General features: G+C 38.7%; 1 protein-coding gene across 3 annotated transcripts in view; it reads left to right on the top strand.

Moving 5' to 3' along the window:
- The first annotated feature begins 6,489 nt into the window (after positions 1–6,489).
- FZD6 (frizzled class receptor 6) overlaps positions 6,490–26,179 on the top strand; it is a 35,819-nt gene continuing 16,129 nt past the window's right edge. Inside the window, exons 1-2 of one of the 3 annotated variants that reach the window (XM_023518001.1) lie at positions 6,490–6,538; positions 7,489–7,821. In XM_023518001.1, coding sequence (XP_023373769.1) covers positions 7,645–7,821 — 177 coding nt within the window. In that variant the 5' untranslated portion in view covers positions 6,490–6,538; positions 7,489–7,644. Of the gene's footprint in view, positions 6,539–7,488; positions 7,822–26,179 lie in introns of those variants that run through there. The other 2 variants (XM_003782426.1, XM_023518004.1) reach the window with 2 other exon arrangements.

Raw genomic sequence — 26,179 nt, 5'->3', positions numbered from 1 at the left:
TATCATCCTATTTTGATTGCAATCACTTTGAAATTCAGTTTGAAATCAGGAAGTGTGATGCCTCCAACTTCAGTCCTTTTTCTCAACATTGCTTCGGCTCTTCAGGGTCTTTTGTGGTTCTTTTTAGGATATTTAGGATTTTAGGATTATTTTTTCTATTTCTGTGAAAAATGCCATTGGGCTTTTGATATAAATTGCATTGAGGGTGGCACCTGTGGCTCAGAAGAGTAGGGCACCAGCCCCATATACAGGAGGTGGTGGGTTCAAACCTGGCCCTAGCCAAAAATTGCAAAAAAATTAAAAATAAAAAAAATAAATTGCTCTGAATCTGTAGATTGCTTTGGGTAGTATGAACATTTTAACAATATTAATTCTCCCAACCCATGAAATTATCTCATTTGCTTTTAATGCAATTGTTTTTTTTAAAAACTCATGGCATCATTAGCAGCTCGCAATGCAGAATTTGATGTAAAATTAGTTTTGCATATGAAAGGGAATTAATTTAGTTGTCTAAATCACTAAATTTCTGGCAAGAAGTCATTTTCTAGATGCTAAACCTTTAAGAAAAAAATTCTATTACTAATATTTGACTTAACATGGCCACTTTTCTAGTAAAAAGGATAAGATATTAAATATGAAAGATGACCAGATGCTAAGTATTGAAGCCACTAGAAACAAAACTCAGCAGGATAAATGTAACATAAAAGAAAATGCTAGTAGAGCTGAGGCTGTTTTTCTTTAGCATTGTGAATCTCTTTATTTGCAATGACAATACCAGAGCTCCAAAGAAGCACTTTTATACATCAAACTGTCATTAAAATATGTGGCTCTTTCCTGCAGTGTCATGTTACTACTGCACTGAAATTTTTATTTTTCCGGTAATACTGGAGGTAATAATTAGAAGGTCTATTATTTCTGGCCAACCATAATAGATACAACCACAACGAACACAACCCAAAAGTTAATTGCTAGACTACAACACTGCAGCAATTAGCTTTTAGAGGAGGGAGTGAAAGGTAATGTGCTTCAAGTGAAAGTCAGTTTTTAAGTATAGACTACCCTTTATATCATGTTCAAAGACTCCTCTAAAGGCAATTTGTGATCAAGTTCGCCAATGTCACTTGGAGGGACTGGAGGCATGAGTAGAGCTTTCAAGAGCTAGGAAAAGAAGAATTTGATTGAGAACTTCAGGAGCAAAGGGGCCCAAGCTGCCTCCCAAATTCCTCTCTTTCCCTCTTTCTCAACTAGGCCTCTGCTTACCCCCGCCTCCTCCAGCTGAGGTCCCTGACTGCTGTTTGCTCCTCAAGCCCCTCATGCCTCAGCATCAGGTCAGTGGTGCAAGGCCCAAATAAAATTACAAAGGAGGACACCATACTGTGGGGTCCACAGAGTTAAAAGTCATATGTATATCAAACTAACCAACTGTTACATGAAATATGCTCTATCCTCCTACCTTGAAAAAAAGTACCTATATGAAAACAAAAAAAAATTTTTAATGTACAAAGCTATGTTTTTTTTTGTTTGTTTTTTTGTTTTTGGGGGGTTTTTTTGAGACAGAGCCTCAAGCTGAGCCCCTGGGTAGAGTACCATGGCTTCACTGCTCACAGCAACCTCCAACTCCTGGGCTCAAGCGAGTCTCCTGCCTCAGCCTCCCAAGTAGCTGGGACCACAGGCGCCCTCCACAGCGCCCAGCTATTTTTTTTGGTTGCAGCCATTATTGTTGTTTGGCGGGTCTGGGCTGGATTCGAACCCGCCACCTTAGGTGTATGTAGCTGGTGCCTTAGCCGCTTAAGCCACAGGTGCCGAGCCACAAAGCTATGTTTTAATAAGTAGGCAAAATATCATAGATGATTTGACTCAATTCAATTACAATTGCAGGTGTCTCTAGTGATGGGCTAGAGACGTTTGGATAGGCAATAAAATAAAAACTTAGACAATTTATAAACATATATTTAGTCCATAGAATTTGTTTTCTTCCCTTCATGTCAGCAAAATCATTTCATTACGTTATTATAGTCAAGATTTTCATATAATTAGTATTCTATGAAGAATATGGCAAATTATGTAACTTTCCAAAGGTATTATAGCTCTTTGGATTTTTTAATTTAATTTTAACTTGGAGAAACTTTGCTCTGCTTAGGCAGCAGCAATGGAAATTATCAACAAAATTCTTTTTATTTTTAAAAATGAGAAATTGGATTTCTAGTCTGGCATGTAAGGCGCTTAGAAGATGTTACTCTATCCTAATAAGTAATTAAGTTGAACAAACTAAAAATCAACAATTCTTCTTAGATCTGTTAGAGAAGTGAGGCCACAGGGCAAGCACTGTCCCCAAATTAGAGAGACAAATAGGCAGATACAGAGAATTACAACTTATCAGAGCAGAAACCCACCAGCAGAAATCTCCAGGGTAGGAAAACCAGAACACCGACCGATGAATTCTTGGAGGCTCAGTGTGGACCGTCTGAGAGTTTAAAATTCCAGGAGGCCTGGTCTTTGGGGGACACACCCACATTTTTGTGAATTTTACTTCTAGGAGGGCTTCCAGGTTCTCTAAATAAAGATTAGAGAAAAATCTCTTCCTATGCGTAGCAGGAAGAAAAGTCACCATTTTGGAATTATCAAAACATTCTGTTCTTCCTAAAAAGATCTGGGCTCAAAAGAAACTACTTTACCAGACTCTAACATATTGGGGTTTTCCCAGAGCCTAAACAACCTGGGGGAAGGGAAATATCCAACCCCAGTCCCCTCTAGCCATCCTGCCCCACCTTAGGCGGGTAAAAACTGAGAGGCACTTTGTAAAGTTCATAGCCCAGGTGAACAAACTCACTAAAACTGAGGCATAATCATAGGTTTACAGAATGTTCCCCCTCCTGCCACACTTTCAACACCACTCACTAAAGCCCTATTTACCCCCACATATTATACCCAATACATCACATCTGGCTTTCAGCAAAAAACAAGACACACTGTAAAGCAAAAAACACAGTTTGAAGAGACAGAGTAAGCATCAGAACCAGACTTAGAAATGGCAGGGAGGAATTATCATACCTGGAGCATACTATGACTGATATGTGAAAGGTTCTGAACCCAAGAATAAAATCATCCTGAGACGCAAGATGAAAGGAAAACGAGAGATCCGATTCATGCAGTTAAAGGGGCCTTTATTCTGTCTAGAGTACAGGTGGGGCAAGATTCCTGACCAGGGAGAAATCCACACATGAGCTATGTCAGATAGGGATTTAAAGGGTTAGGGCAGCCAAGATTGGTGGCATTTCTATTTCCCAGGAGGGACATGAGTCTGACCCTTCTTGGGTGGGTCATGAACCTGACCCTGCCTGGGCGGGGCAAGTTTACCTGGGCAGTTTACTCCTGATTCTATCAATATGTAAAGGGAAAAGTAGACAACATGAAAAAATAGATGGGTAATGTAGGAAGAGAGATGGAAATTCTAAGGATTAACAAATAATAATTGCTAGAGATCAAAACCACTGTAACAGAAATGAAGAATGCCTTTGATGGGTTCATTAACAGACTGGGCATCATTGAGTAAAGAGTCTTAAAGATAAGTCAATAGAAACCTCCAAACTGAAAAGCAAAGAGAAAAAAGACTGAAAAAATGGAATATAATACACAAGATCTGGGGAACATAAGATACTATTGGGACAACTACAAAAATATAATATATATGAGTATATAATAGGAATACCAGAAGTAGAAGAAAGAAAGGAAAGAAGAAATACTTGAAGCAACAACTGAGAATTTCCTCCAATTAATGTCACACATCAACAATGTTAGACCAAGTCTCTGAAATCTCTTCAGGAAGATAGAAGCAGAGGGAATACTTCCCAGCAGCACTTCCCAAATGCCAAAAGCAGACAAAAACATTACAAGGAAACTACAGAACTGATATCTTTCATGAACAAAGATGTAAAACATCCATAACAAAGAATTACCAAATGAAATCCAACAATATATAGAAATAATTGTACACCAGGATTTATCCCAGCTATGCAAACTGTTTCAACATTTGAAAATCAATTTATGCAACCTACCACACCAATTCATGCAATGCATCTCTAAACAAAACATTTTTCTTCTAAGAAAAATCATACAATCACATCGATAGATATGGGAAAGGATCTGAACAGTGAAGAACGTCCTCACTCGCCAAAGAACATCTACAAAAAACCTACAGGTAACATCACAACTTAATGGTGAGAAACTTACCTATTGAGGAATAAAGATAAGAATTACATCCAATTTCTTCTCAGAAATATGCAAACAAGAAGAGAATAGAGTGAAATATCTAAAGTATTAAGAGAAAAAACTACCAACCAAGAATTCTGTATCTTGCAAAATTATCCTTAAAAGTAAAGGTGAAAGTTTGCTTCCTCAGCTTTTAGTTACCACTATTCCCTAGCATCACCCCAGAGGAAAAACAGAGATAGGAAATGGATAAAACTACCACTGCCAGATAGTTCCATATTTTATGAATGACGAGACTAAAGCAAAGAGGGGCTAAGTAGTTTGCTTAAGTTCACCCACATAGCAAGTGCTAGAGCTAGGCTTTGAACCCAGGGGTTTTGAACTCCAAAGTTTGTGCTCTTAATCTCATACCATTAGGGTGAACTTTTTATACTGAAAGACAAGTGATGACATAGATAACTGCCTAAATGTTCCAAATCTACCCTGACTCTCAAAAAAAAAAAAAAATCATTCTAGTTCATTACTGCTCACTATGTAATTAAATGAAATTTAAAATAAAATATACTTTATTTCTGAATAAATCAAGTTTTGCTATTTTCCATGCAAATCATGTAACCTGTTCATTTGAATGTCAAGAAGTATTATTTTATTTTATTTTATTTTTTTTGAGACGGAGCCTCAAGCTATCCCCCTGGGTAGAGTGCCATGGCATCACAGCTCACAGCAACCTCCAACTCCTGGGCTCAAGCAAGTCTTCTGCCTCAGCCTCCCAAGTAGCTGGGACTACAGGCGCCCGCCACAAAGCCCTGCCATTTTTTGGTTGCAGCCATCATTGTTGTTTGGCAGACCCCTGGGGATTTGAACCCGCCACCTTAGGTGTATGTGGCTGGTGCCTTAGCCGCTTGAGCCACAGGTGCAGAGCCAATAAGTATTATTTTAAAATGTCACTCCCTGATACTCAAGCCTGGTCATAGAAAGATTCATAAAGTTTGTAAGAATTGGAGAGAAATCATCTTCCTATGTAGAAATTTGGAAATTTAAGGTAAAATTATTCTTTCTACACAGAAACCTCCTATATAGAAATGTATTCTGCAATACATAAATTGTCCACCTCTTACTGATGTTAATATTTCTTCATCACTACCTCTCCCCCAACATGGGTCCTAAGCTTTTGATAAAATCAGAAAGGAATTCCGCTCTCCAAATTCACCCCCTTACCCCACAGATTTCAATACTCTTACTCAGATTATTCAGCGGTGTCCTTCACCTCAGGTACTGAAATCTGACGTTTATTTTCTTGAACGCGATGATTTATCTGTTAAGAATATATCCATTTAAAAGTTAGTGTGCATTTTTCAAATGCAACAAGAAACTCGTGTTTCTACAAGTTCATTTGCTTCTCTTTATAATTCTGTTTACCTCACAGGAAGATCCCACAGATTAGATGTAAATGCCTGTAAAGAACTTGTTATCTGACTTACAGCCCATGCTCAATAAATGTCAATAAATGTTAACTAACAATCTTTGTAGCTATTATCATTGCTACACTGTGAAGAAACTCAATCTCTGAAAGATTAGGGAATTTATCTGAGATGTGTGGCAGAGGTGATACTAAAAACTAGTTTGACTTCCAAATCAATTCCCCTTTCTGTTAAGAGTTTGCAACAGTGAAAGTGTAGGACCCGCCAGGACTGAAATCAACTGGATGACCTGTCTCCCAGAATTAATAAAAGGGTTTTATTGTTTTAGAACAGTTGTCAGGAAGTTATCCCTTTTCTAACTCAGATCTTGGACATCTGAATTTTCAGAGCAAACCGGCCCCATTTTAGCCTTCTTGGTTCCTGAAATCCGCAACTAAGTGGGTTCTTTCTTTCTAAAGGGAGCTTTAATTTGAGCATCACCAAGAGCTTCAAAAAATCCTTCTAGGGTGAAGCCCTCTTGACCCCGAGAGGACAGGACACAGCCCTGTGCCTCAGGCACCTTAACAGACGGCAAAGTGGCGGAGACCTCCAGGCTACACGGCGGGATTTCGGAACCCCGACACCGGTCACTGGGCCGGGTCCCGGGTGGCCCCGAACCAGGCTGGGCCGACGCAGCACGGGCGGGGCCCGGGCAGAGGGCCAGTCCCACCGCCGCCGCCGCCGCCGCCGCCGCCGCCGCGAGCCCGGACCTGCCCGCCGACCTGGCGGCGCAGTCTCGCGGGATCCCTTAGCTCTCGCTCCCCGTGCGGCTGCGGCGGCGGCTGGAGTCCGAGACACTCTGGGAGCCGCCTCAGGTCGCGGGGTACACTGGGACGGGGCGAGAAAGTGGCCTTCGATCGCCGTCCAAGGTGAGCCTCCGCCGGCCCCGACGGGCGAGCGGCCGGGTGTGTCCGGGGGTAGCGGGGCGGGCCTGGAGGAGAGCGCGGCCGGCTGGGGCCGCGCCGGCAGCGGCAGGTGCGGGGAAGGTGGCGGCGGGACAGTCCGCACCAGCCAAAGTTTCCTTCCGAGTAGGAGCCAGCTCCTGAAAGGCGACGCCGGGTCCTCGCGGCGCCGAGCAGGCCGGGGACGCTGCTGCGGGGCTGGAGGCCTGGGGCAGGTGCCCGGGTGTTGGGCGCTGGAAGACTGGGGGTGGGGGTGGGGGCGAGGGGGTGAAATTCGGGGCCCACAGCTGCCTTCGCGCCGAGACCTCCGTCTCCTTCCTGGGACAGTTTTGCTTATTTTCTCTTTCGACGGTATCTCTCTCCTTCTAGCCCATGAAAACTACTGTTTTGTCCTCCAGTGGAGGAATCCTAAAGGATTCCCTCTAGTTGGCCTTTTGAAAAACAGGAAAAGAATATCCGCAGAAGACTGCTCCAGAAACTGGCGCTCTCGAGTCTTTTAAAAGTTCAAGAACTCTTCAGATCTTCAGGAATTCCCCAGGGCCTCAGTGTTCTGTGCGAAATAAGCTTTCCAGCAGGGGCCCTTAAGTTTTAAGATTCTACTAATCCTTTTAAACTTATTCCTAATTTACCGGGATTCCTTTTTTCCTCCATTCGTTTTATCCTTTGCCCCCTTTTTTACCGTGTGTTCCTTTCAGTACCTGCCTTCCATCATCGGTTCCCTAGAGATAAAATTTCCCCAGCAAGTCATATATATTCTATTCCAGGCAGGAATAGAAAAATTATCTCTCTAGGACAGAATTTCCATCGATTTTCCAGTGTTATCTACCTAGGATGAAAAATCTTAACTCTGCATTTTGACGTCCGGATTTGACTTGATGAGAAATGTTGCTGATACACCCTTTTGATTGTTTTTACAGTAATTGACCTGGGACTCATTTTCAGGAAAGCAGCTTCCTTCAAAATGATAAAATAATGAAATGAGGAATTTGAACATTTTCTTTGGATGAGGATCTTCTGAGCATGAAAAGAGGGATTAATCCGAGCCATGTGGTAAAATCAGGAATTTGAAGGCCATGGAAATGTTTACATTTTTGTTGACATGTATTTTTATACCCCTCATAAGAGGGCACAGTCTCTTCACCTGTGAGCCAGTTACCGTTCCCAGATGTGTGAAAATGGCTTACAATATGACATTTTTCCCTAATCTCATGGGTCATTATGATCAGAGTATTGCTGCTGTGGAAATGGAGGTGAGTAGTGCTTCATACCTTTATAATATAGATTATGCTCTGATCTAGAATAAACTAGCAATATAACTTTTATTTTTAAACAGCAGGGGATTTCTTCAAGTTGTGTACAATTCATATTTTGAAAAATCCTTTTTTCAATGTATTAAAATTGGCAAATCATTCTTTTTCTGGACAAGGAAGCCATTTCTGTATTGGAGGCAGAGTATCAGGGATTCAGAAGATGCAAATAGTTTTTGTATCGTCAGAGGCACAGGAATCTTAGCAATTGAAACATCCTTTTGAGATTCTAAAAGGGATTTTACCTAACAATGCAATCAGTGTAACCTGGTTTCTTGTACCCTCAATGAATCCCCAAAAATAAAAAAAAAAAGAAAAAAAGAAAAGAAAAATCCTTTTGGAAATTAAATCCTCTGCTACTACTGACTTACGCTTTGTGGACACTTAGGGCCCTACTTATTGGGTTTGCTTAAGATAGGATTTGTTTTATGATGAAGTATGGTTACAAATGATTGCTAAATATCTTGTACCTGGAAAAATTTTTACTTTCCTGAGTCAACTATGGCAGTTCCTCTAGAAACTGAAATTCTGAATTTTTTTTTTTTTTAATTCACTGAACATATAATCTATATGGCCTCTACTAAAAGTGAAAAAATCTACATGTTTTTAATGGTAGTTGCAAGATTGTCACTTGGCACAGTTCTGAAGCAAATTATTGGAATATTTGGAGACTGTAGACAGGGTTGTACTAAAAAGTGACTTTGTTTTTTAAGCGTAGCGCTTAATTATTCTTTATAAGATAGTTGTTAAAAGAAACCACTTGTCAGGGGAGGAGTAGAGTGACATTAAAGATTGCCTTAGGTGCCTCAGTTACCTGACTCTGGTTTAGAGATATGCAAATTGCTAGGGAGGTGTGGGAAGAAGGAGCTACCTGTGGAGACAGCAGCCTGCCTTCCCAGAAGATTCGTCAGGCTGATAAATCTCTCCAAGAAGGCAAGTATGTCATTTTTTTGGACCTTTTCTCCAGAAAAACTGTACGATAAAGGCTTTTTCCCCTCAGATTATTGCTGAGAGATGAAACTACTACAAATTTAATACAGATACTGTTTTTAGAACTGATGAGGTTTGGTTTTGCAGCTTTGAAAGTCTTCCTTTGTTGTTCAGTTGAATAGTTGTCTGACTACCTCATTGTCGACTCCTGTCTAGAATAGAAGCACTTTTTAATACTAAGTAGTTGTAATTTAAAAGGATATTGCAAGTTATACAGGGTGGCCATGAAGCTTGTGTGCACACGATTTTAAATTGCACACGAACTTTATGGCCACCCCGTCTATATAGTATTGTAATTTTTCAAAACAGTACAAGATTGAACACTGAACAAATGCTACGGTGACACTTTCGTTGTTTAATCAGAACCATTTTGATGGTTTAAGCTGATTAAAATATATAGTGGGAATGTTGGCAAGCAGTAATTACGTCTTCCACGTTTTCTCTGGTACATGTTTTATAATTCATGTTTTGATAGTGTTCTTAGATGTTTTTAAAAATTGAGTCTCCTTTCTATTTAGTAGCTACATACATTTTAAGTCTGAATGCTGGCAGTGACCTTATAAATTGACATGACTTAGACTCAAGTTCTTTATTGATAAAGATAGGTGAGAAATGCATCCCTGCTATTAGATTTCTGTAATTGTAAGATGGTAACAACTAGCTTTGTTCCACAGATCTCTGTTTAAAATCCATTGTTTCTGACTAAAAGAAAAAACAAATAAATAAATATTTTTTATTTACCTAGCTTCTTTCCCAGGTAGTTTTGTGTCTGGATATTATCATGAAGGCTTTGTGTTCTTACCTCCTTTATTTGATTGCTAACGTTATCAGTCTCTTCCTTATATTATCTTCTTTACCCACTAAACTTTCTCATAGCCTTTATCAGTGAAGTTCTTATAATATACTCACACTTGAGTAGTTTAAGGATACCAAAGAAGAAGGTCATCAAGCAGTTGCTTAATACCAGCATTACCCTAAGTCTACAATAAGGAGGAAGGGAAGGAAGGGGAAATGAAAAGCCAAAACCAATACCAACCTGGGTCAGACTTTTTTTTTTTTTTTTTTTTGAGACAGAGCCTCAAGCTGTCCCCCTGGGCAGAGTGCCGTGGCATCACAGCTCACAGCAACCTCCAACTCCTGGGCTCAAGCAAGTCTCCTGCCTCCGCCTCCCAAGTAGCTGGGACCACAGGCGCCCGCCACAACGCCCGGCCATTTTTTGGTTGCAGCCGTCATTGTTGTTTGGCGGGTCCGGGCTGGGGATTCGAACCCGCCACCTTAGGTGTACATGGCTGGCGCCTTAGCCGGTTGAGCTATAGGAGCCGAGCTGGGTCAGACTTTTAATATCTGTCTAACTGTCTCTCTGTCTGTGTCTATATAGTGTTGTGCTTTTCCCACTGCTCCAATCCTGTTTGTCCTTAGAAAGATTCTCTATTATTCCTGGATTGAATATCCAAAATCCTGTAATTTGAGAATTATAAGGGACCCTAAAGGTCATGCAGACTTTCTTCTTTTGTGCCACTAACCCCTTCTCAGAATAAAATGTTTGAAAAATTAATTAAATTAATAAATAGGTAAGATTACAAAGGAAACCATTTATACTGAAATATACTTCTAGGTGTTGCGCAGGTTAAGAACCCCTAAACCCTTCCCCTTACATAGGTGAAGAAAGTGAAGCCTTAACAAGCCGTGATTTGTCCCAAGCTTTGAAAACTAGGATCTGACAGTCTTTTCTATGTGGAGCATCATGTAGACAGAGAAAACTTTTTATTTAACTTTTTGTTTTTTTTTTTAAAAGCCCTTGACCTTACTGGGTAAACAAGATATTTCCTATGATTTAGAATGCAACATATAAAGTTCAGCCCTTTGCTACTTTGTAAACTTCATCTAGATAAAAACTAAATTGGGTGATCTTTTTAACCTTTGTTTAGCTCTACCTCCCTTCTTTTTCTCTCCTTGGTGCCTTGAATACAAAGTTTAGTTAGATCAAAAATAAAATCCGTAACCTTCAATCTCTCTCTTCTAGTGCTGCCAAAGTACTTTTTTTAAAGTGAAAATCCATGCAGTTCACCTTGGGGTTAAAATTCTTCACCATTTCCCTAAAGCTGGAGAAATAAAGACCTGGTTTTAGAGTAGCACCCAAGGCTCTTTATGTGGGACACAGCCTTCCTGTCCAGCCTCGCATCTTATCCCTTCCTACATTGCACACTCTGCATCAGCCAGCTGACCTGTTTATAGAACTAATATCGCTATTACTCTTTCACTTCTGTACCTCTGCATATAGAGTATTCTCTGGCAGGCCCTTTACTATCTTTGCACACCTGCTCAATTCCGACAGGTCTAGTTAAAGCAGTAACTATTTTTAGTGAAACTTCTTTCATCCTTTTCCCAAGCTTATTCAATCAGCTCACTCTCTACATTGTTATAGTACTTAATATATACAACTCATGCTGTATTATAATGTATTTACATGTTTCTCTTCCTAGGTTGTGAGCTTGTTGAAGGTAGGGATGGTGTTAATTCATTTCTATCCCTCATGCTTAGTACAGTGCCTCCGAGCACGATAAAAGCTAAATAAAGAAAAAGGTGATGTTTCTTGTACGTCAGCAAAGAGAATTTTCTCCTCCAGTTTTTACGTTCCATCTCTATCTTTTACAGTGTCCAAGTGAAAGACATCCTAAAATTTTTTTGGTGACTTTCAAGTCATTCTCTTGTTCTACCTGGGTAGAAATCTACCAGTTGACATCCTCAATTGTCTTTCCCATATTGGCTCTACACTTCTTTGTTAGAATGTGCTTAAATAATTTGATTTTTACCATTTCTATTTGTTTATATCAAATGAAGGAACTCATCTTTTGATTGGACCACTGGATTATACCTGGGCTATTTTTTTCCAATATCATACTTAAGTTTATAGTCAAGTACTAAATTAAGCTGTGTGTACCTTGGCTTTTACTATAAGTGTGTTTTACAGCTTCTGTAAAGAACAGATTGGGTTTTACACTTAAAAACCAACTGTTTTTGGTTCCTGCTAGTCCCTGTTGAGTTTCTAGTGTTCGCTGGAGGAGGGGTTGTTAGGAGGAGGGGTTGAAGAATTGTCTGATGATTATGATAACCAGTTGTACCTTTTTAGCCACCTAGAATTCCATATAAGTCCAGAAATCTCATTCCTCTTCTGTATCTCAGTTTTTATTTTGTGACAGCTAGAGTGTTTTATAGAATTTAGGCATTTATGTTCATTGTCAATCTGTAATCATATGAGATGATTTAGAACAGTGGTTCTCAAAGTTTAGCTCATAGACCAGCAGCTTGTTTAGAAATGCAAACTTATGGATCCCTCACCCCATCTGGCTGAATCGTGGTTGCTGAAGATAGAGCTCAGCTGTAGTTTAACAAGCTGTCCAGGTGTTTCTTATGACTATTAAAGTTTAAGACCTACTGGTTTAGAGCAGAGATTGCAAACTTTTTCTGTAAAGGGCTGAATATTGTTGGCTTTGCAGGCCATACAGTCTCTGTTATAGCTTCTAAACTCTACAAAAGTGGAGTTTTATGTAGCACAAAAGCCATCTTAGACAGTATGTCAACAAATGAGTGTGGCTGTGTTTCAGTAAAACTTTATTTACCAAAACAGGCAGTGGGCCATATTTGGCCCATGGGCTGTCATTTGCTGAACCTTGGTTAAAGTACTGAAAGTGATTTAAGGATAGTATAGCACATAATAAAAATTATTATGCATTCTTACTAATATGTTACCTGAGTTACTATGTATATGTTATTTACTTTTCATATACTTTTTAAACTCAAATTTATATAAGCCAAAAGGGTCTAATTGGGTTATCCTGATTTTTTAGTTTTGTTTTAGAGATTGCTTAAAATAAGGAAGTTCAGTTTTTCCCTTATTTTTTATTACATGTATTATGTGAACCTGAAGTCATTTGTATTTTGAAGAAGTAGTTTACAATTCTGAATAGTAGCTTGGCTTTGTAATGAAAAGGACGTTGTATAGTCTAACTCTTCCAAGTGGAAAAAAAGGGAATGGCTGCTGGTTTTCCATTGTGTTCCTTTTGTTTCATATATACATACCTCAATCATTGTTCCTCAAATTGTGAGGTTGATGTCCCTTGAGAGACTGATCTAGGGAAAATGGAAACAGAAATAGTGTGTTTTTCTTTTTGAATTGCCTTCATTGAGATCTAGGCAAAGGCAAAGTCATATATTGTGTTTGGAACAGCATGTGGTTGTTCCACTTTTAAGCTGTCTAAAGGGAAGTGAGAAAAAAAAAAAAAACCCTTTTCCTTTCCACCTGTTAATTTGTACTGTTAAAATGTCTCTATTCAACTAAAAATAAGGGAATGGAGAAAAACTGGATAAATAGACTTTTTAAGAAAAAATCCATTTCTGTTGTGCAGTAGTTTTTAAACATTTTCAGTTTCAGGGCTTTTAGAAGAATTTAGTGGACCCCTTCTTGCTAGTACCTTTCCTCCCTATTCTCAGGCTTTTTATCTCATACACGGGAAAGAAAATTCTTAGTGTGATTAACCTCTTTGTTTTTTAAGGAAGACAATTTGAAAGTAAGATATTAATCTTATAAAATGAAACACATACTGAAAAGTGTTCCAAGTCAGTTGTGTATATAACGACTACTATTGTGTTTTAATTGTAGAAATCAAAGTTTAAACCCTCCTTTGTGATGCTATGTTGAAGTATTGTAGTAGAGAAAGTACCTTGACTGCTTCCAGATTTGCAGAGTAAGGACAGACCTGTATTTGAACAGAAAGGGTAATATTTCTCTTGGGAGGCTCTGCTTATAGGTACCAACTTCCTATTCCATTCTTTGGTGTTCCACAGTCTGGGATATTATTAGTTATGCCCTCAGGAGAGCCTGTCCACAAAGGGACATGGTTCTTTAGACCATGGGAAGACTGTTGTGTTGTGATTATTTCCTTTCCTTGAAAATGTGGCACATAGATAATGAAGCTCTGTTACTTTAGTCTGTGCATTTGTAATGTGTTCATTAACATTTGCTGAATATCTAGCTTTCCCAGAATTACAATTTTTAAAATTATAGGATTTTCTTTGTTTACTTATATGGGTACATAATAATTGTATGTCTTTACTGGTACATGTGATGGTTTGATACAGGTATACAATGTGAATTAATCAAATCAGAGTGATTGGGGAATTCATCATCTCAAGCATTTATAGTTTCTTTGTGTTAGGAACATTCTAGTCCCACTCTTTTAGGTATTTTAAAGTATACCCTAACATATTGTTGACTATAGTTGCTTTGTTGTGCTAAGAAATGTCGCTCATTCTAACTGTATTTTGTACCTATTAACCATATTCACTTTTTCCCTCTCTCCTATCTTTCCCAGCCTTTGGTAAACAACATTCTACCGTCTTATCTCTATGAGATCAATTGCTTTTAATATTTTGTTCCCACAGAGGAGTGAGAACGTGCAAGATTTGTCTTTCTGTGCTTGGCTTATTTTACGTAACATAATGTTTTCCAGTTCCATCCATGCTGTTGTAAATGTCAGAATTTTGTGTTGGGGTTTTTTGTGTGTGTGTATGGCTATGTAATACACCGTTGTGTGTGTGTACCACAATTTCTTTACCCATTCACCCATTGATCAACACTTAAGCAGATTGGAAATCTTGGCTGTTATGAATAGTGCTGCAATAAACATGGGAGTGTAGGTATCTTTTCCATATACTGAATTACCCTCCTTTGGATACATATCTAGCAATGAGATTAGTGGGTCATCTGGTAGCTTTATTTTTAGTTTTTTTGAGTTTTCCTTTATGGAAATAATGCAGATTCCTGCTTTTTATTCTTCTCTTGTATTCCAGACTTCACTTTACATTTTTAAGAGAAGCTGATTGCCACAGTAGTTGCACTAATTTACATTCCTATTAGTATGAGGGTTCCCCCTTCCCTGCATCTTCACCAGCATTTGTTATTGCCTGTAATTTGGATGAAAGCCATTTTAACTGGGGTGAGATGATATAGTAGTTTTCATTTGCATTTCTCTGATGACTAATGACATTGAACATATACCTATGGCCATTTGTTTGTCTTCTTTTGAGAAATGTCTATTCAGATTCTTTGCCCATTTCTTAATAGGATTATTTGATTTCTTTTTTTCTGTTGAGCTCCTTATATGTTCTAGTTATTTAATCCCTTGTCAGATGGGTAGTTTACAGATATTTTCTGTCATTTAGTGGGTTGTCTTTTTACTTTGTTGGTTGTTTCCTCTGTCGTGCAAAAGCTTTTTAGCTTGATGTAATCCCATTTGTCCAATTTTGCTTTGATTGCCTGTGCTTTGGAGGTATTACTCAAGGAGTCCTTGACAAGACCCATGTCCTGAAGCATTTCCCAGTGTTTTCTTTTAGTAGTTTCATAGTTTCACATCTTAATTTAAGTCTTTAAGCCACTTTGATTTGATTTTTGTGTATGGTAAGAGATAAGGCTCTAGTTTTATTCTTTTGCATGTGTATGTCCAATTTTCTCAGCACACTTTATTGAAGAGACTGTCCTTGGCAACTTCATTGAAGATAAGTTCACCATAGATTTGTGGATTTATTTCTGGGTTCTCTATCCTTTTCTGTTGGTCTTTGTGCCTGTTTTTATGGCAGTACCACCACACTGTTTTAGTTACAATAGCTCTGTAGTATAAATTTAAGTCAGGTAATGTGATTCCTCTAATTTTGTTCATTTTGTTTGGGATGGCTTTGGCAATTCTGGGTCTTTTGTGGTTCCATTTAAAGTTTAGAATTATTTTTTCTATTTATGTGAAGAATGCCATTGAATTTTGAGGGGGATTGCATTGAATCTATAGATTGCTTTGGGTAGTATGGACATATTAACAATAGTGATTCTTCTAATCCATGAGCATGGAATAGCTTCCCATTTTTTTTGCATCTTCTGTTTCTTTCATCAATGCTTTACAGTTTTCGTTATGGCGATCATTCACTTCTTTGATTATGTTTGTTGCTAGGTATTTTATTTGTAGCTATTACTTTCTTAGTTTCTTTTTCAGATTGTTTAATGTTGGCACATAGAAATGCTACTCATTTTTGAATGTTGATTTTGTATCCTGCAAGTGTATTGAATTTGTTTATTAGTTCTAATAGGTTTTTTGTGGAATCTGTAGGTTAAAGTTCTAAGTTTTAAATTAAAAGATTGATTTTTCACTATAGAGATCCTTTGGAGTGTCTATCAGTTAATATGTACATTTGTCTAATTTCCATAGGAAGGCTCTTGTGGCAAAACAGTTTAAAATTTCTCATGCCCCCTGCCAAAACACAGTTTAAAATTAAGTTTTCCTTTATGGAAATAATGCATATTCCTGCTTTTTATTCTTCTCTTGTATTCCAGACTTCACTTTACATTTTTAAGAGAAGCTGATTGCCTGAGATTGATCATGTTTGTGAAAATAAGCAGTGAATTTTGCACCACTTTCTTATACAGTGGTCCGAGAATTTACTCAAGACCATTTGTAACCACTTTGATATTTTGCTCTGCAAAGTGCAATTGAAAACATTTATGGAGTCTTTTAGACTTTAGTGAGTCTTGTTTCACTAAGGTCCATCACTTCGTTTTTCCAATTACGTTTCAGATTTCATGACTTTCACTCAGTTTTTATCACCATCACTAGAAGTTGACTTTTTTTTTGGTGCCATTTTAAAGCAAGAAGTCAAGCTTGTGTCAGTATATGAGAGTTACTGTGTACATTGGCATGAGTAGAAAGCACAAGGTCTGAGCACAGAATCAGATGCCTGGCAGTCATTTGTTCCTAGTCACCGATAAAGTAGCTTACTTCCATGTACCAATGAGATTCAGGTTCATGCTTCAGAAAAGTGACAAATGTTTACATATTCTGTATTTTTAGTACTAAGGGAAGCAACCACAGCCAAGATATTATTATAGGAACACTCTGCTTAAGCTTAGCTTTATATGTTTATTTAAAAAAATCAAATATCATCTTCTTTTGATCTCTCTCAATTAAAATTCTAGCCCAGATATGCATCCTCTTCAAGATCTTACAGTGCCGTCAATCCCAGGCCTACATCATGGTTCTTTCTAATATCATATCATGATAGCATGGGGAGCTTGCTGGTCCTTTCCCTATATGTTACTGAGACCAGCAAGTGTTTATTTCTTCAACAAGTTTTTGAGTATCTAAACAATTAAACATTTGAGGCATGATTCAGGTAACAGGCATACAATAATGAACCAAACAGAACTCCATGCCCTCATGGAATTTATATTCTGGTGGAAGAAATGTAAGACAGCCCATCTGTTTTTGTCATTTTACTTTTAAGTTCTATATAGTTTTTGGCAAAACTTATTTTCTTAGGTTTCTTTTTTGCCCACGTCTACTCATTTCCAGAAAACGCTTTTAGACCTATTTTAATATTATTTTCTCTGTTTATTTCTCCACTTATATAGCTCTTTAGTTACTTTAACTCTGAAAAAGGAGCTTACTTTCCTTGTGTTTAGACTGATTTTCTTCTTTTCCTGTGCACTTCCCACCTCATGTCGGGTACCTAGACTTGTTAAGCAGAAAAGGAATTGATTAGAAGAGTCATAGGTGACTCATAGAATCAACAGATGAGCTGGAATTCAAGCTCAGGCTTGTAAGGAAATTAAGCTGCAGCCAAGACCATGACACAGGAGTGGTCTCCACAGGAGCGTTGTGAGCAGAGCATCTCAGCAAGGACGAATCTGGGATGGAACAGATCCAGGGTACTTAACTTGACACTAAAGGATGGTCCCCTTGGGGATATGGCTTAAGGTTGGCTGCTGCTCTGCTTCTGGCAAATTAACTCCTCAGCGGTAGCCAGATCAATCTTAGGGAGGAGAGGTCTGTGTTGCTGAATCTGGCACTCCTTTCTGCCACCATCCCCTTTGCTTCTGAGTCTATCGAGCAAATACTGGTGTAACTAGAGAAGAGGCTGATTGACACCCACACAGTGGATTATCTTGTCCACATATTTAAAAGCCCCCTCTGTATTGGGATCTTTTGGTTGCATTCACATGTATCAAAAATATTTTCACATTATGGGCTCATTTTGGAGCAGTCTCGCCATGTACTGCTTTTTCAGATTCCTGATCTCCAGTTCTCCAGTCTTGCTCCTTTACAAGTTCCTATCTGGTTATATCATTAGCTATAGCCTGTGAATCAGTGTAACTTCTTATTTTAGACCGTCTTTCTATAGGACAGTGATTAGGGTGGGTGCCCAGAGCTCAGTGGTTAGAGAGCCGACCATATGCTCTGGGGCTAGTGTGTTTGAACCCGGCCTGGGCCTGCTAAACAACCAAACAAAATAGCCAGACATTGTGGCAGGTGCCTGTAGTCCCAGCTACTAGGGATGCTGAGATAAGAGAATTGCTTGAGCCCAAGAGTTTGAGGTTGCTGTGAGCTATGACACCATGGCATTTTACTGAGGATGATGAAGTGAGATGCTGTCTTAATTAAAAAAAAAAAAAAGACACAGCAATTAAAGTTCTGCCTACTGGGGCTACCTCTGAGTGGAGTTATACCCACTGTAGGCTTGGTTAGGACAGCCTGTATAAACTAGGCTGTGATCACTTCCTCAGGAGTTATTTGGTCAGCAGGAACTCTCCATCAAACCATGGGTGTGCTTTAAGGAAAGGACAATAATATGGCAGAGGTAGGCATTCAAAGAGGGTCAGCAATATGCTCGTGCTACTTTCAATGTCTTTAAGGAATGCTATTGGGTAAACTTGCCTTCCTGAGTAGTTGAGTTGGCAACTCAGTTCATGAGTGGTAGTTTGGGTTGATGAGCTCTAGATGTTCTGTCTTTATAGTCAGTCTCTACCTAGAGCTACTAGCAAAACCAAAGGGAGAGGTCCCCTTTACCTTTTGATCTACAGTTTATGTCCTCAGTATGATGGGGTATGGTGATGCCTTGTGAAATGGTGATATGATTAGGGTCTCTGACAGCAAAATTGAGGCACAGATCTGAAAGGCAGTGATTCTCAAACTTTGGTATGCATCCTAATCATCTGAAGGAATTGTTAAAACCCAGATCACATAAACTCCAGAGTTCCTAAATCAGGAGGTCTGGGATGAGGTTGAGAATTTGCATTTCTAACAAGGTTCCATAAGGAATGCTGACGCTACTGTTTCAGGGACCACTCTTTGAGAACCACTGCTGTAAGGCAAGTTGGTGAAAATGTGCTGTTCCTGCTGGATAAAAGCAAATTGCTTTTGGAGAAAAAAGAATTGACCAAATTAGAGCTGTATACGAGGTACCAGGGTTGAACTGATTTGCTGCTGCAAAGAGCCTGCATCTTGAAAAGCACTTTGATTAAGGTTGCTTAAGACAATTTTTGTTGTTGTTGCAGTTTGGCCGGGGCTAGGTTCGAACCCTCCACTCTCTTTTTTTTTTTTTTTTTTTTTTTCCCTTTTTGAGACGGAGCCTCAAGCTATCCCCCTGGGTAGAGTGCCATGGCATCACGCTCACAGCAACCTCCAACTCCTGGGCCCAAGCGAGTCTCCTGCCTCAGCCTCCCAAGTAGCTGGGACTACAGGCGTCCGCCACAATGCCTGGCCATTTTTTGGTTGCAGCCATCATCGTTGTTTGGCGGGCCCGGGCTGGGGACTCGAACCCGCCACCCTAGGTGTATGTGGCTGGCGCCTCAGCCGCCTGAGCCACAGGCGCCGAGCCCCTCCACTCTCAGTATATGGGGCCAGTGCCCTACTCACTGAGCCACAGGCACCACCCTGCTTAAGACAGTTTATTAAGAACATGTTCAGTTGCACTGGAAAGTTAAAGTGAGAAAGTAGTAGGAATTTTGGTGATGTCCCTAATCTCTGAAAATGCCCTTGGTCTGCAGTAGTGCTTTTGAATAGTAGGGATAGGGTATGAGACTGTTTTCTTTCCTTTTTCCTTTTTTTTTTTTGAGATGGAGTCTCACTTTGTCACCCTGGGTAGAGTGCAGTGGCATCATAGCTCACAGCAACCTTAAACTCTTGTGCTCAAGCGATCCTCTTGCCTCAGCCTCCCAAGTAACTGGGACTATAGGTGCCTGCTACAATGCCTGTCTGAGACTGTTTATTTTCTTCTTAAAAAGTACATCTCTCAGAGGAGGAGGATCTGCCTTGAGGGCAGCAGCTTCCTAGCACTGTGTGAGTACTCTGACCTTTGTCACACATCCCCACTTCAGAACTTTGGGCCTTACTGCTTTCCAATCACCAGCTCTCATGTATGAAAGGGAAGTGAATTAAATGATATAATTTAGCAATGAGCAGGATCAAATTTGGGTTTTCAACTTCTTGAGCCTTAAGTCTTTTTGGTCCTAGGTTTTACTCCACACCTTGAGTTAAGAATTCAGAAAGGCCTATTTTTCTCTTTCTAAATCACATAGTGCCATTAAAAGACCTTATCCCACAATGTTTGAATAATTCATGCTCTTCATATTAATTTTTAGTTGTCTGGAAGTAGCTACTCATTTTATCTCTCCATGACCTTGTCTTCACTAGGTGCATCATTCCAAGATATACTTAGAATCGACATGATTGCAAGGATAACTCACTTTGCTGTTTTGTTACTATATGCCAATTTAGTATTCTCTAAAGATTTGCATCTCTAAATACTAACAGAATAATCACTGCGTTGCGCCAGAAACCCAGTTCTAGAAGTCTTCTCATTTTGCTTAGGTCACTTGAAACCCATTCTCTGTGAAATTTCTACACTAGTCAGTGTAACCAACAGAAACTAACCCTAACTAAGCAGAATATGAACAGGGATGCTAGAGAACCAGGTTCAGAATATAGGGAGGGACAAAGGGAACCAGGGAATAACTAAGATCATGCCACAGGACCAATTAGTTACCAATGCTGATATCACTAGATACTTCCTGTCCTGAACCGCTGTCAATGGACGCTTATTTTGGCACTTCAAGGATTATTGATCACACTGTAGCTGCTTCAAATATTCTGACTATATCTGTTCTTTTACCCAACCCTCTCCCTAGGAATCATTACCTGGAGTATTCAAATGGCTAAGCTTTGATTAGGTGCCTATGTTTTTGTTGCCAGGTTACACGCCTTCATTCCTCCTTAACTTCTGTAGCACATCCCTTACTTTGGGATTCCACAAAATAGGACTCCTAGGCAGACGAAAACAGTACATATTCACTACAGAGTTCAATGCAAGACAGTTACCTACCAAGTAGAAAATTTCATTATAGTACTCACAGTTGTTTTGAAATGTATTTCCATCTCAGCTGCTCAAATCTGTGTTATTTTCTTCATAAAACTTTTCAGCCGTAAGTGTGATTAGAGACCATCCACTAGTTTATTGCTCTCATTTATTGATGGATACTGAGACTCGAGGCAGAAAGTTATCTGACAGAAGTGCCATAGGTAGTTAATTAAATAAATAGAATTAAACTATTAGAATTAAATACTAGCTAAAATTTGGTTAGAATTAAAATGCTGACATTATTTCCCACAAAGGATTATATAAAATACTCAATGTATTTTGGTTCTCCGTATCCATGTATGTTACTGTTTGGCTTGAGCTATTTTTCAGAATAGAGGAGTGAATGGCCTTCTTAATTGTCCTCTTCTTCCGGTACTCATATACTGCTATTTCAAGGGATTTCTGCCCAAGACTGACCATTTTCTTAGAGGACCTTACCTTTTATTTCTCTGAGTGCTAAAAACTGTAATTAACCATTTTGGTCTTTTTTTTTTTTTTTTTTTTGCGAAAGAACCTCTAGTTGTCACCCTGGGTAGAATGCCGTGGCTTCACAGCTCACAGCAACCTCCAACTCCTGGGCTCAAGCGAGTCTCCTGCTTCAGCCTCCCAAGTAGCTGGGACCACAGGCACCTGCCACAATGCCCGGCTATTTTTTGGTTGCAACCGTCATTGTTGTTTGGCGGGTCCAGGCTGGATTCGAACCTGCCACCTTAGGTGTATGTGGCTGGCGCCTTAGCCACTTGAGCCACAGGCGCCGAGCTGACCATTTTGATGATTATTGAATGGTAGAATCTCAAAAGCATTGTAGACACCTTGTGGCCAGTTGTTAGACGAGTTCTTTTGAGAATAAAATTTTAAAATGAGGAATTTATAATGAGATCATGAAGGCAGTAGGTTACTAAAATATTTGAAGAAAGTGTGTTAGTAACTGGGAGAAAAGAGAACAGATAGAACAAGTCAGAGAGTTTGAATATTTGCTCAATTCACAGATTTACACTTTAATTTATGGGTTTAATTCACAGGTTTGGCACTTTCTATGCTTAACACTGGTTTGACAATGTGATAGAATTCAGAATATAAAATTAAGGGTATAAGAAATATCACGGTGGGTTAGGTTAGCAGTCTTTCCATCAAGGTTTGGTTGCTGGGAACGATAACCCAGGACATTTTGTACGAGAACATAAAAGATTCCTATCAAGATTTTACTTCAAAAGATTAGGGAAATATGTTCATTCTATTTGTGTTCTCAACTGATAAGTATAATGAGTTCAATAGTAGTCTGACTCCATATTATATTTTATTTATGTTTTTAGAGATGAGATTTCACCGTGTTGCAGAGGCTTGTGTCAAACCCCTGGACTCAGCCTCTTGAAGTACTGGGATTATAGGCATGAGCTGCCACACCCAGCTGACTACTACCCATTATTTAAAATGCATTATTTGTTGTAAAATTACTTGCTCCAAAATTACCTGCTTCAGGAGGTAAATGCATCATTTGGAATTTGGTAAACATAGCTAGAGGTTTTATAGTCTTTGATAGCTGTCCTATAAACTTTTTTTTTTCCAAAATGAAGAGTTTCTTTCATGTAGAAGAGTCCCAGTCTTCGTCTGACATCTTTTCTCCCTTTATCCTCGTCAGCATTTAGTGATTTTCAGGAAGAATTTGATAGCAGCATAGTATAAAGGTTAATGAGGACATACCCTATGAGTCATAGGGACCCAGGTTCACATCCTGCTCTGCTGCTTACTACTATTGTGACTATACAAGGTGTTTAATCTCTCTTCTGCAAGGTAGAGATAAGAACAGGATTGTTGTAAAGATAAAAGGTATATGAAAGTGTATGAAAAAGCACAGTGGCTAGCTTATGGTACGTGCTGAATAAATTAACGCTCTGATTTATTATGAGTAGTTACAATACTGGTACTGGTAGCATTTGATCAGGAATAAGGAAACCTAGATTCTAATGCCGAATAGATTTGGAATTTCAGTAACAATTTCAATAAGAAATTGGGTTTGGATTAGGTCAGTGGTTTCCAGTGTGATCTCTGGAGGTGCTTTGAGGTCTCGGTAGTGAAGGGGAGCTGTGCAAGGTGTCTCAGCAAGGAGAGCTTCCTTTTCTACCAGAAAGCCTATGCCTTTATTTATTTTGTATATTGATCTTCTTTGTAACCTCTTATCTAAAGAAAATGTTGTCAAATTGTCAAAAATGTCAAAATGGACATATGTGAATGCACAGGCACACACATACACTTTGAAAATAATTAAAGGTTCTTGTAGGTCCCTCCCAAATCTAAAATTCTTTAATAAGTCTATTGGGCTATAACAAAACTCGGAAGTTGGCGGCCTACACTGGATCTAACCTGAAGATGTTTGTTTGTCCTGCATAGTATTTTAAATGTACATGTTAAAGTGCCAGAAAAGATTTCACATAAAAATCTAGATGCTGTTTTCTTGTAAAAAATTGATACACTTAACAAATCTGTGTCCACATTTGCAAATAATAGTCTGCTAGAGTTGAATAGCAGCTGTTACACAACTACTTCCTATTGTCTTATACCCCTTCAAATCTACTTCTCTGGCCTTTGAAAGTATTTGAGTTTTCAACATTCAATTTATCCTTTGTGTGTAGAGGAACATCAGTGTTATTGGATTAAGCAACTTTGGCACTGGAGAAGAATTAAATGAGAGAAGTGACTTGTCCTATTGGCACTGTAAGAAAGTTTTCATAGAGCGAAAGAACGTGTGTTACTTTCACTTTACCTGCCCTTGAATTGGGTAATTAATTCTAATAGTTCTTAAGTTCTGACCATCAGTTTATAATGGCTCTTGCAAAATGGCTTCTGAGTTAGAATAAATTCAGTGTATTTTAATTCTTCCCCTGAAAGAATCTGATTACCACTCAAAAAATTTAGGAGGTAGGTTTTTGGGGGCACACAACAAAGAAGTAAATACTACCAGTTGCCCATGGCGCCTCTTCTCTCCCCTTAGTCCCAGAAGAAGATTCACACATAGTCTGGGTATTCTCCCTCTCAAGATAGAGGAAATCTTGAAAAGTACTGTGCTCTTTGCTCTCCAACATTTTCCAGTTAATTGGCAAAGGGTTGGGTCTGGAGGCCTCATTCAAAAAGAGAGATACAGAGTACCAACCATGACAGCCTGTGCTCCCTCAGTCATTTTGCCCCATCAGGACAGGATGAACTTTCCATTGGCCCAGCATCCTCCAGAGCTCCCTCTAATTGTTGGGTGTAGGTTCTGTATGTGCCCTTTAAATAGTACTTGTTAATTGTGGTGCTCTAATCAAATCTTATAGTTACTTATTAATTTTTTTTTGCCTGCTTGACCTTTCATTTATTAAGAAAGATGTATTGATGTTTCTCATTTTTACCATGGAATTGTACATTGTCCTGGTAGTTCTGTTGTGCTTTTTGCTTTATGTATTTTAGGGTGACTCTATGCAGTCTATACAGTGCTCAGCAATACATTTTAAAGCATAGTTGTTGCAGTTTATCCAGAATCTGAATGTGTTCTGGCAGGAGATACTTAGTTTGCCATACTGCTGAAAGAAGGTCTCATTCCTTCTTCCAGAAACTTCTGAAAATTTATAGTTTACTCATGAGAACTTCTTTTTTTAAAATGCAACTATGGATTTCTTTTTAAATTTTAAACCCTTTTTCTCATTTCAATGGCATCTGGAAAGGCAGGAGATGCTAATATATATAAATACGGCACATTGCCCTAGAATCAGAATTTTCTTCTCTTACTCTATACTTTTTCTTTACATAATTTTATCAGTTATTTCAATGACTATTCTTAAACTGATGACTTTCTAATCCATAAACTGAGACTTTCTTAACCTAAAGTCTCCTACCTCCATAGCTCTATTTATTTAACCATCTAGTAGTAGATATCCACGCTCAGATGTCACACAGGCTCTCCACACTGTCCATCAGCTGGTGAATGGATAAAAAGAGACTATCAAGCAATTAAAAGGAATGAACTACTGATATGTGGAATAATGTGGATGAATCTCAAAATAATAATATTGATTGAAAGAAGCAAGGCAAAAAAAAAAAACATGATTCCACTTACATAAAATTATAAAAAATACCACTCCGTAGTGATAGCAGATTGGTGGCTGCCAGCGGGTGGGAGGTTACTTAGGAGATGAGGAAGAGTGTGGAAGAAAGGGAAGAATTACAAAGGAACAAGAGGAAACTTCTATTTAGTTTTTCCTGTTGTCCTGGTAGTTGATCATTCATTTCTTTTCACTCTGACTCTTCTCCTGGCCTCTTAAAACAATTTTTGGTTAAATCAGTAGTCAATGCTAGAATTTTTAGGAATATCAAGTATTGTGCACTGCTGAGTAAAGTGGTATACTTTAATTATATTTATTTTTGTAATACCACCCTCCTCCTAACAGTTAGTGCAATAATTGCATTTTCCCCATTTTCTTTGATTTTTATATACTTACACCTTTTTCTAATGTGCTAACAGACATCTGGGAACAATTTTTCCAGATGACCAAAATATCATATAATATGTAAATTCCAATTCCCTACTTCCGTTCTCCTGGACGCTTGTTTCTTTCAGCCATTTGTCCTTCTATCAAATATGCTCTGATTGCTTGCTGGTCTAGATTCAGTTCTTATTCTGAAGATTTCTCTTGCTACTCTCCAGTGTTGAATCAATTAATTCCAGGGTCCTTTATCATTTTTCTTCCTAGCTTATTCACATATTTCTTCAGTATATTTCAGGAATATTGTATCTTCTCATTGCTTCCTGTAAAGGGATGCATGAAAGTTAAATTTTTTTATTCCTTACAGGGCCCAAAATGTCATTATATCCTCAACTAAATGTTTTGCTAGGTATAGAATCTTAGGTTGAAAGTAATTTTTTTTCATTAGCTGAGTGTGGTGGTGGGTATTTCATCTCAGGAGGCTGAGGCAGGAGGACTTCACTTGGACCCAGGAGTTCAAGACTGTGTTGAGCTATGATGGCAACACTACAGTTTTCCAGTCCTTAAGAAAAAAAAAATTACTTTAAAAAATTTTTTCCTTCAGAATTTTATAGTTA

Source organism: Otolemur garnettii, unplaced genomic scaffold (genome assembly GCF_000181295.1).
Source record: "Otolemur garnettii isolate 467f Iridium unplaced genomic scaffold, OtoGar3 scaffold00004, whole genome shotgun sequence".
In the NCBI taxonomy this organism is placed as follows: Eukaryota; Metazoa; Chordata; class Mammalia; order Primates; family Galagidae; genus Otolemur; species Otolemur garnettii.
The sequence above is the reverse complement of the archived record's forward strand: the minus strand, read 5'-3'. Positions and strand labels throughout refer to the sequence as shown.